We start from the raw sequence: 12,040 nt of genomic DNA on the forward strand, positions 1-12,040 counted from the left end.
GAACAAACAGAATAAAGAATCAAATAAAATTGCTGTTCACTTAAAGGAGAACTCCAGTGTAAAATGGACTTTTGGTGTAGTAAAACATGATTAAAAAAAAAAAGTACTTACCTTTGTTAAATAGCACAGCTTCGCTATCCTACAGCTTTCTGAGATCCAGTAATTTTGTACTTTTTGCCCAGCACTCTTTAAAACAACTGTATCTGGGCATAATTTGCCCCAATAAATCACTTTTTACATTGTCATCCAGGCTCAAAGTAGCTCCACACCTCCTTGCTAGAATCTAGACAGCCCTGACATTTAAAACAAGGCTTTAGTCCCTTAAAAAGTGCACAAGAAGCTTATTAAAAAACACTTTTACATCAGCTGGGCAAAAAGCACAAGATTACAGCTGTTCTCAGAAAGCTGTAGGAGAGCATTGGTGGGCTATTCAACTTTTTATCACTTTTACTACACCCAAAGTCCACTTTACACTGGAATCCTCCTTTAAATGAGCTGCTGGTGTATCTTCACAGCGTAAACGGACAGGTCAGTATCCTCTGCTGAGAAGTGCAAAAGCACTTAAGATACGATACGAATGTCAAGATGTTCGTATGTTGAGATACGAACGTGCCAAAGTCAGAGCTCACCTGGCTCTTAAATATATAAAAAATATATACTTAATTGTACTTAAAACATAGTGAGAAATGTCTAATTATGCTGTAAATATGACAGATTTATATAATTACTTAAAATATATTAAAAGTACATTAATATTACACTTTCATCAAATACGTTTTAAAAAGTAGTTCACTTAAAGTACAATGTATCATCTTTTCAGAAAGTAAGTTAAATTACTACATTTATAAAATTTAAAGTAAATTTGCAACATGCTAAAAATTGTAGTACAGTATATTAAAATATATTTTTTATACTTCACAAAGTGTATTACAAGTGTGCTACTTACGAAAGGCAGGAACAAGAAGCAGATATTTGTACTCTAATGTAAATAGATCATATATATTTAACATCAATTCTTACCACATTTCTAATAATAATAATAATAATAATAATAATAATGGTGTATAATAATATTAGTGATACAGTTGTAATTTGAGCGATTAATCGATTTGATCAATTAATTCGAATTTACAGTTAAGGACGATGTGTTTTGGGGGGCGCCGAGTGGTCCAGCAGTCTAAAGCGGTCTATAGCGCTGCCACTATGAGCAGGAGGTCGCAGGTTCGAACCCCAGCTCATGCAGCTTTGCCATCAAGCTGCCGGCGTCAGAGGGAGCAAAATTGGCCCTGCTCCCTCTGGGTGGGTAGATGGCACTCTCTCCCCACATCACTCCTATGGTGATGTCAGCAGCACAGGGCGTCTGTGAGCTGATGTATCAGAACCGAGTCGCTGTGCTTTCCTCCAAGCGCGCTGTGATGCTGCTCGGCAATGCTGCATCAGCAGCAGCTCGAAAAGAAGCGGTGGCTGACTTCACATGTATCGGAGGAAGCATGTGTTAGTCTTCACCCTCCTGGTGTGTTGGGGCATCCTAAGGGGAGTCCTAGTGGGTGTGTTGGGTAATTGGCCGTGTGAATTGGGGAGAAAATGGGAAAAATTAGAAATAAAAAAAAAAAAAAAAAAAAGGACGATGTGTTTTTATGAAAATTTATTTTCTCTATGTTTTAATTTTCACCACCGACCCTCCTCTGTAGGCTCCGGTACTGAGCTTAGCCCCGCCCCTCTCTCCCTCCCTCCCGTGCGCACCCCCGCCCCTCTCTCCCTCCCGTGCACACAACACACAAACACATGACGGCGCAGCTTCATCTCGGAAGCTCCGTGATCTGGAGTTGGTTCGGTTTTGCTGAGTCGGACGTGGACCAAACAGGTCCTCACTGTAAGGTGTGTTTAAACCGATTGCTTCTAAACGAAGCAGCACGACCAATTTTTTATCTATTCACCTTAAACAGAAGCATTCAGCGGAGTGGGAGAAGTGCTGCCCCCAAAGCAATGAAACAGCAGCAGCTCTAGCTCCCCATCTAAACTACAGTTTATGATTTTTTGCAGATTCATGAGAAAAGATCCTCTCATTTACAGAGCACTGGCACTTATTTAAAAGCTTTGTTTTGCAATTCAAGCCCAATGGGGAAAATTCTTTACTTAATAGCATATTAAATTGTACTTGTTTTCCATTTTGTAAGTTTTATCAAAAAGGGCACCTTTTTATTCGTTTCTATTTGTTTTTTGAGGGTGGGTTTATTTATTTATTTTTTAAGTTAGAGGGTGCATTGTGTCAGTACCTAAACTTGTACCTTTGCTTGTTTCTGGTTGTACTTTAACCACAAAGGGGACAATTAAGGGAAAACTATATAAATAAAAACTAGTTTTTAAACATTTTTTTAAATCATCTTTATTTTGATTTTTAGCAAGGGAAAAAATCGTATTTAAAAAAAATAAAATTGAAAATTTTTTTTTTGGGCCAAATCGCCCAGCTCTAGTTGTAATACTCATTAAATGTATTATAATTTTACTGTAAGCATATTTAAAATATGGGGTACATACATGAAGTAGTTAAAGAATGTTCAAATGTAACTTACAGTAAGTATATTTAAAATAGTTCCATTTTAGTAAAGTTAAGTACACTTAGCACAATTTAACTTTAATTTAACTTTTGTACTATTTTTATACAGTTAAAGTTTAATAAGTACAAAAAAGTTGTTCCATTTCAGCACTCTTTAAATATACTGATTAATAATAAATATACTGATTAATAATAAATATACTGATTAATAATAAAGTGTCTACAAGAACACTTTAGTGCACTATAGCATAATAATGCTTAGTATACTTTAACCAATTTATTTATTTATTTTTCTTACTAGGGTAACTGGCACAGTGATTGGTTTATTTCACGTTATAAGGCACGCCCTAAATCCAGCTGCTCGATCCACAATTGGCTGGTGCACTATGGAACTATAGATCAGTAAAATAGGGCACAGAAAAAGAACCCCACAGGGCCGGGCGCTCACCATTATAGCGCAGAACGAAAAACCCGCTAGTGCTGAAGTCGCTGTGGAACTTCAGCAGCACGTGGTTGGAGGTGCTGGAGACGGCCTCCTGGGCCGAGCTGCCGCTGAACTGGCCGATCTGTGGGGACGCTTGGTCAGGACCGTCCCTGCCGGGGGAAAAAAACACAGGATGAGAAGAAGATTTAATCAAATCCACACAGACCACGGCTGAACGTAATAGAGCTCCTCACTCTCACTCTGAAACTGAGGAAGCAGCTGAAACCCCTGAGATTCACACTAATGCACACCCACTGGAGATTTAAACTGAATTATATATGGGATTTCTAGCAGTATGAAGTGTAAAAATGGATATTTTTGCAGTTTTTCTGCACATTCTGATTGCATTACACATTTTAAATGCTTGGAAACACCTTCTTATTCGATGTTTTTTTTCTTCATAGTAGATTAATATTAATGAAATGAACGAGCACTGGATGTTAATCTGCACAGATTTCTCTGCTAAAAACTGTTTATCTAGGTCAGTAAAATGCTTCAGCTATTTACAGTAGGCTTAGATTTTCTGTATTCTAGTGCAGCTAACAGCAGTGCTTAGCGCTAGTAAATGCTACCTGATAGCGCTACTGAGGAACACTGAGTGTTCCGGTAACCCAAAGCGCTATTGGCTAGCGGTTCATCCCACATAGCTTGTTTTAACATAGTAAACACGCTAGCTACAGTCTGATATACTCACCTCTGAATGTTGAAAGAGCTAGCCCTGCAGTTAGCGGATAATGCTAATGCTAAAGCTAATGCTGCACCAGCCACTGGGTGGGCAGATGGTGCTCTTTCCCCTCATTACTCCAAAGGGTGATGTCGATCAGCACAAGGTTGCGTCTGTGAGCTGATGTATCAGAACCGAGTCACTGCGCTTTATTCTGAGCGCGCTGTGATGCTACTCGGCAAGAGGCGGAGTCTAACTTCATATGTATCGGAGGAGGCATGTGCTAGTCTTCATCCTCCTGGTGTTGGAGCATGAGAGGATAGTGTTTTTTAATTTTTTTCTTTGTTTTTCCTTAGTTGTTTTGTTCAGAATGCTGGTATAAAAGGCTGGTAATGTTAAATAATTAAAACGATGCTTTTGTTTTCATTTAAAGGTACAGGTTCTAGGTGTGTATTCAGTAAAGGAAATCCTTTCTAAGGAACTGAAGGACGAACGTCCGCATCACACCAATCAGAAATAGACTTTGAAAGGATCCGAAACGCCGACACGCAAATAAAGGTTTCTGCCCCATAATGATCCGTTTAATTCAATTTTCCTGAAGCATTAATGTGTTGCACAACGAGCAGCTGCCTCGCATTAGTAAGTGGCGCATTAGTGAAAGCGCCGCACCGGTAAAACAATTCACCTGTCAGCCGCATTCGTCCGGGAGCTTTCGCGCTTATGCACAGGAGGCTGCTCCGCTCGACGGGGAAAACGCAGCGCTGATAAAAGGCCTTGAAGTTAGCGCAATTAAACCCTTTAGCTGAAAAAAAAAAAAAAAACTCAAACGCAGGAAACAACCTCTAAACACATGAATAGATTCCAATAGCTGTGAATAACTCTGACCTTCAAATCTCAGCCATCATTATACCTCGTCTGCATCCTTGCAAACCGGCTATATAGTGCGTCTAACTTTATAGAATACACAGTCTTAGTGGAAAAGGAACTTCTTCTCTTTAATCGTTCTACCGATGTTCACACTGATACCAAAAATAAGAACAAATATTAAGTTTAGGATAAGGTAAGCCTATCCTTAGCTTTAGGGATTAAATATTAATGTACAGTATTAATGCACACGATTCTTTTAGAAACTTTAACACAGTTTTTTTTTAACGCAAACGAATCACGTGACCGAGTTTACAGAGTCTGGTGACGTATTTTTGGTTTTATTTAGTGATAAAAGCACTAAATCCCTACTGTCGAGTTTAGAAGGTAGCTAGATTAATGCGTAAATATGGATATATTTATATTTATATAACTCTCTCTCTCACTCTGTCTGTCTTTCTGTCTCTCTCTCTCTCTCTATCTGTCTGTATATCTGTCTCTTTCCCTCTAACTCTCTGTCTGTCTGTATTTCTCCCTTTTTCTCTCTCTCAATCTTTGTCCCTCTGTCTGTATATCTGTCTTTTTCTGTCCCTCTGTCTGTGTCTTGCTATCTTTCTCTCTCTCTCTCTTCTCCCTCTCTCTTTGTCTGTTTCTGTCTTTCTGTTTCTTTCTCTGTCGCATTCTGCATTTCTGTCTGTCTCTCTCTCTTACTGTATTTGTCTTTCTGTATCTTTCTCTCTCTCACTTCAGTGTCTATCTATCTTTCTCTCTCTTACCTTGTATCTGTCTCTCTATTTCACTTCTCTCTCTCAGTCTGTGTCTGTCTGTCTGTCTGTCTTTTTGTCTCTCTTACTCTGTGTTTCTATTTCTATCTGTTTTTCTGTCTCTTTCTGTTTCTCACTCTGTGTCTCTCAGTCTGCCTGTCTGTCTTTCTCTTTCTTCTCTCTCTCAATCTGTGTCTCTCTGTCTTTTTGTTTCACTTTCTCTCACTGTGTCCCTCCATCTGCCTGTCTGTCTTTCTCTCTCCTCTCTCTCTCAGTCTGTGTCTGTCTGTCTGTTATTCTGTCTCTCTTAGTCCGTCTCTATTTCTGTCTGTTCTTCTGTTTCTTTCTGTTTCTCTCTCTATCTCTCTGTCTGTATGTTTGTCTTTCTGTCTGTTTCTCTCTCTCACTCTGTGTCTCTCTTTCTCTCTCTCTCACTTGGTGTCTCTGTCTGTATCCCCCCACTGTGTCCCTGTGGTTATGTCACCTTGTCTCTCTGTCTGTCTCTCTATCTTTCTTTCTCTTATCTCCCTATCTCTCTCTTTGTCCCTCTCTCAGTATATCTGTCTCTTACTCTCTGTCTGTCTCTGTCTATCTTTATCTCTTTCTTCTTTTTCTCTCTCTGTCTCTCTCTCTTTGTCCCTCTGCATTTATGTCTCTTTCTCTCTCTGTCTGTCTCTATATTTCTCTCTCTCTCTTCTGCCTTTCTCTTTTCTTCTCCTCTATCTCTTTGTCCCTCTGTCTGTATATCTGTCTCTTTCTCTCTGTCTGTCTCTGTCTTCTTTATTTCTCTCTTGTCTCTCTCTATCTTTCTCTCTCTTTTCCTGTATTTCTGTCTGTATCTCTTTCTATCTCCTCTATCTGTCTTTTTTCCCTGCCATGTATCACTTTATTTCTGTTTCTTTCCCTCTGTTTCTCTTACTCTCTGTTTCTCTCTCCCAAAAATACCACCATTTACGTTTTTTTTGTCTCCTTTTTAATTATTAAAAATGGTTAAAGTGAAGAAACAGAATTGGAACTGAGAAGAGCTGGGAAATGATAAGAGAGTGAGAGAGTTATTTATTGCTAAAATCACGTATGGACTGCTACTTTACGTTTTAAGAAGAAAACAAGCGCAATTAATCACGATTAATCACAAAGATCTTTGTTTTTTCACTCATTTTTATGTGGAGCTTTTTGAAGGATGCCGTCGTGTCCTTCAAATCAGTCTGAACTGCAGCTGCATTTCTTGTGCTTCACTTCGCTGGAACAACATTCAATAACATAGCAGCTGAAAAATGCACCCCATATAAAGTCCAGCCTAGACTTTGGAATACAGTTACACTGACAAAAGTACTGCGACACCTGCTCATTCACTGTATTCACTGTTCCTCCTGAAATGATGGGTATTAAAAAGAGTTTATGCTGCTTTTGTTGGAGTAACTGTCTCTACTGACCAGGCTAGAAGGCTTTTATCAATATTCTGGATCCTTTCTATTGAATCAGTCATACTGAATGATGATAACCCCAACATCCCATCCAAAAGTATTGGACAGAGCATCATTCCATCATTCCAGAGAAGACAGTTCTACTGATTTACAGCTCAATAATAGGCCTGTATAGCCTTCATGCTTATTTATCTGCTTCAGATAGTCCTATATGTGCATTTTCACATCGGTGTCACGTAAAGAATGAAGAGAGCACTTCAGTTTCTGAATCAGTTTCTCTGATTTTGCTATTTATAGGTTTATGTTTGAATAAAATAAACTACAGACAAATTCCAAATAAAAATATTGTCATTTAGAGCGTTTATTTGCAGAAAATGAGAAATGGCTCAAACAACAAAAAAGATGCAGAGCTTTCAGACCTCAAATAATGCAAAAGAAAGTTTAAAGAGTTCAAAAATCAATATTTGGTGGAATAATCCTGTGTTTTATCACAGTTTTTTTATGCATCTTGTCATGTTCTCCTCCACCAGTCTTACACACTGCTTTTAGATAACTTTATGCTTTACACTCCTGCTGCAAAAATTCAAGCAGTTCAGTTTGGTTTGATGGCTTGTGATCATCCATCTTCCTCTTAATTATATTCCAGAGGTTTTCAATTTGGTAAAATCAGGGAAAAACATCATCATTAAGTGGTCTCTTATTTTGTTTCAGAGCTGTTAGCTCTAAGACCCAGTATCTAAGCATGCACTTCAGTTTCTCATTAATAACTACATTACTATCATAATAACATCAGTTTAATAGGCCCCAAAATAGAACCTTGTTGGACTCCACAACATAATTCATAATATATTATAGCGTCCATTCATTGTTTCCTCCAAAATGAGGGGTATTAACATGAGTCTGCCTACAACACGTCACAATGCTCTTTGCTATCTTACACCCCGGCAACAGTCTATTTTCACACCTTGCACCCGCGCTGTTAAAATAGCATCAGAGTTTAGTAATAAATCTACACGGAAGGGTGTGGTGGTCTGGAAGTTAGGTGTGTTCAGGTAAATTTCTGGTGTATTGATATCTTGGCGGCAGAAAACCCAGGTGCGCCACTGACTGATTAAAACCATGACAACAGTCAACAGTAAGCAATCCATACCTATCTTCTTAGATACACAGGTGAGCCTTACGTGAGGCATGTAAATCCAGTTTTTACATCAACAATAAACAAATAAAAAATAAAATAACATTAAAATGACCTGCTGGCGAACTTTCACAGCTCTGCTGAGATGTGTAAAAGCAGTGTGCTGATAAGATACCAACGTAGGGGTATCTTAAGCAATAATACACTTGAGGTTCATGATATGACATGTACTATTGACACTGCTGTGCTGCAGTCGTAGATCAGCACAGCAGTGCCAATATTACAGGTTATAGCACAAACCTTGAGTGTATTATTTTGATTATACCACAGTTCCATTATCACTGTTAATTGAAAGATTTTGAGGTAAAGAGGAAGAAAGGAGAAAATATGATCTGTTTAGTTTTAAAATAAACACTCCGCAAGTTAAAATAGTTCCTTTGCTCCTCTGTTTGTAGCTGTGTGTTGTTTGGCTTGTAAGCGCTGCATCGTTGCTAGGTTACCTGTATGTATGTGGCGGAGTAATACATGGAGAGCTTCGGTTACAGTGCATTACCGGCTGATAACGGTACTCATAGAAATAAGTGTGGTATAATATCAATATCAATATTATACTTATATACTAGAGTTCAAGGTGTTCAAGTAGCTGAATCTGCATTCATTAAAAGGGCTTGTTAGCATTAGCCAGATGAGCTCACCAGATAGTGATGTAGTCGTAGATGGGCTCAGTGTTGAGAACGGTGAAGTTGATGCGGATGCCGTTCCCGGGGGGGACTCTGATGGTCCACACGCAGTCCTTCAGGTTGGGGTAGTCGTCCGGGTGGCCCGGCGAGTAGATGGTTCCCTCTAAAGTAGTCAGGTTGCCCCCGCAAAGTGCTGAAAAGGCAGCAGAGATGGAGAACAAAAACACAGAAATGTCAGGCTTTTCAGTGGCAGTCTGGGTAGGAACACACTTGTCAGCTCTTATCAGGGAAAGACCCGCTGTGTGCTGAATCAAGTCTGTTCCCCAGTCTCGGCCGTGTTCTTAAAGGTCACACCTGAACCACACGCGGTGACGCTCTGGCCGAACGAACGTGTGGGAAGAAAAGTGTATTAAAGAGCTTTTCAGAGCAGCAGCAGCAGAACCACACAGCAAAACCACCAGCGCTCTGCTGAATGGCAGCTAGCTACACCACAAACAGGACACACACGAATAAACAGTCTTGTTTGTTTGGGCAGTGGAAAAACTCTAATTCAATCAATTCAATTCAAAAACTGATCACTGCCAAGGTGGTGAACAGCTGTTCTGTGGTTGGGCGGTGCAGTGGATAACATCACCACCTGTGAGTGAGCTTGCATGTGAAAAACTGGGGTTCAGTTCCATTCAATTCTTATTTTACTCTCTTATTTAGTGTCTGGTCTCATAGCTTTTTATACAGTTTGTTTGCTAGCTTCCATGCTGCAGCAAACTGTTTGCCTGCTGTTGTGTTCTATACCTGGCAACCCGGTGTGTGGCATTACAGACATCTCAAGTCTCACAGAGGTTGTGGGATTCTACCGCATATCCATAATGGCTTACTGATGCCCGCAAGTCAGATAAAATCTCCTGGAATCTAGAACGAGTCTGGCATTGGGACTGGGGGAATGGCAGCTAGCAGGGGAAGACCACACCAGCTGCTGGGTGTCATGCCCTGCCAGCACTGGATAGGTCAAGGAGGAAAGGCTGGAGTACTTCTGTCCACAGCAAAAGCAGTTACACCACAAACAGGACACACAAGAACAAATTGGCTTGTTTGTTGGGTCAGTGGAATTTTTTTAATTCAATCAATTCAATTCAAAAACTGATCATGGTCGAGGAAAAGCCAGGTAAACATCTGTTCTGTGGTTGGGTGGTGCAGTGGATAACACTGTGATTGAGCTAGAATGTGGAAGACCGGGGTTCAATTCCCAGCCTGGGTGACTGAATGCTGCGTTACACCAATTGGGCACTAGACTCCTAACACTACATTCACCCCCCCCCCCCCCCCCCCCCTCTGTAACAGGACTAACCTTCCTGTAAGTCCCTCTGGATAAGTTAAATCAGTCAGTTTATTTAAGTCAGTTACAGCCCATTAATGTAAATGTAATGTAATAATCATCTGCTCCTCTGCTGTTACTGATATCAGTTCACATTAGCATGTTATAGCATGACGGAGTTAACCAGCATATTCCAAATTTCCCTTTATAACCCAGATGCAAAGCAAATGTGGGTTGCCAGATTCTTATTTTACTCTTTTGTTTAGTCTCTGGTCCATGCTGCAGCAAACTGTTTGTTTGCTGTTATGTGAGGCATTGGGACTAGGGGAATAGTGGTGGGCAGGTTTGGAGGCTAAAACTCACACAGAATAGAATGATACATCCTGATCAGTTTATGAATTATTTCAGAAAATATAATCCTTACTGATCCATTAACATTAATGTGTTGGAGGTGTATGAGGTGCAGTTAAAATAATTTATTTTCCCCCAAATCATCAGTGCATCATCAAAAATCAGGTGCACCTTATGTATGAATTTTATCAGTCAGGTATTAAGGAGAAGTAAAGCCACTCTGCTGAAGTACAGAGTCATACAGAAGTTTTAGTTTAGTTCTCCAGCAGTATTAGCATTAGCTGCTAACTGCACTAAGAGCTATTTTTTTTCTCTTTTTTTTCTCTGTTTAGAGGTGAGTATATTGGACTGTAGTCTGTGTGTTTACTGTGTTAAAACAAGCTACGTGGGAGGAACCGCTAGCTGATATTGCCCTGGCTAACCACAGCTAACAATAGCTTAGCTGCTAATGCTAATGCTGCTGCTTACTGCAAATAAATCTAAGTGCGTCACTCACTCAAATAAACAGTTTTCAGGAGAGAAAACGGTGTAGATTCACATCCAGCACTTGTTAATTAGAGTTAAAAGAGTTTTGCTTAGCTAAGCTTATGCTGAATTAGAAGGAAAACATGGCGACACCCCTGTTCCTTACTAGTGCCGCATAATGCGCTTTATAAATCAGAAAATAGACGGTCATTGATAGTGCACCTTGTAATCCAGTGAGCCTTATGGTGCGAAAAAGACGGTATATTGTGTGCTAAGTGCTAATCTTCTATTATGTCTTTATGTGTTTGGCTACAGTAGTCTTGTACAGTAGTGCTGTAAACAGAAGCTCAGACTGTGAGATTAAACTGGGTCGATTTGATTTGTCACCAAACTATCGCCCATGTGTGTAAGTCTGCTGATTGTGTAGAGCAGTATCAGTGATAAGCAAAGCTGTAATCGATGTGGTTGAGCCGCACAGCGAGCGAGTGGGCATTTACCTTCACAGCGAGGCACAGGGTGGTTCCAGTTCCTGCTGACTCCATGCTGGCATGTGAGTGAAGTCTGGCCCAGCAGAGTGTATCCCGCCTGGCACTGGAACCAAATGGTCATCCCCACTCCGAAATCACTGCCTATCACCTGCCCGTTCCGGAAGGGCCGGGGGTCCGGGCATCTCTGCAGCTCATAGGCTGGAAAATACAGATCAGGTCAGTTAGCAGCCTGATCAGCTCAGTCTATGATAAAATGAGTTTAAGCCTCCTGTTTTGTGTTCATTTGTCAGGAACAGCCATGGTGCTCCTGGATCAGTTTTTTGGTCCGATTCATGTTTAATTATCCAAAAATAGTCTGAAAAAAAAATGAAAAAAAATCCTAACAAGCAGTGTAAATATTTCATTATTAATTACTAATTGCTAATTATTATATCAATATTTAGTACAATAGTGTTTCTTACCTCTAACTGGTAACGGTTCAATTAGAGTTATTGTTCACTCGTTTTTTCATATTTTTTGTAACATTTCACTACTTTCTTAATTTTGAAAGACCAACATATAAAGCAATAGTTTTACATCAATCAATCAATCAATCAAACCTTTATTTTAACTCAGATGTACATTGAGGGCAACCATCATTTTCAATGTAGCCGAGCATTTACAGAAACAGGGATTGACATGACAGAGAAAATAAAAGGTAAATTTAATTATTGTAAAATATCAGTAAATAAAATATAAAAATAGATAAAAAATAAAATAAAAAATAACATAACATTGAAACATAACACTGCAATTTAGTTTTTAGTTTTAGTTAGTTTTTGCAGGGGGTGTTTGCATATTTGTGAGATGAAC

At 39.6% G+C, this 12,040-nt stretch overlaps 1 protein-coding gene across 2 annotated transcripts in view; it reads right to left on the minus strand.

Moving 5' to 3' along the window:
• The window catches only part of csmd3a (CUB and Sushi multiple domains 3a), a 777,572-nt gene that overhangs the window by 215,053 nt on the left and 550,479 nt on the right, over positions 1-12,040 (minus strand). For both annotated transcript variants that reach the window (XM_049467549.1, XM_049467548.1), the window contains exons 42-44: positions 11,198-11,386; positions 8,588-8,765; positions 3,006-3,151 (exon numbers count right to left, since the gene is read on the minus strand). In XM_049467549.1, coding sequence (XP_049323506.1) covers positions 3,006-3,151; positions 8,588-8,765; positions 11,198-11,386 — 513 coding nt within the window. The remainder of the gene's footprint in view (positions 1-3,005; positions 3,152-8,587; positions 8,766-11,197; positions 11,387-12,040) is intronic.

This window comes from Astyanax mexicanus, chromosome 1 (genome assembly GCF_023375975.1).
Source record: "Astyanax mexicanus isolate ESR-SI-001 chromosome 1, AstMex3_surface, whole genome shotgun sequence".
NCBI classification, from domain to species: Eukaryota; Metazoa; Chordata; class Actinopteri; order Characiformes; family Acestrorhamphidae; genus Astyanax; species Astyanax mexicanus.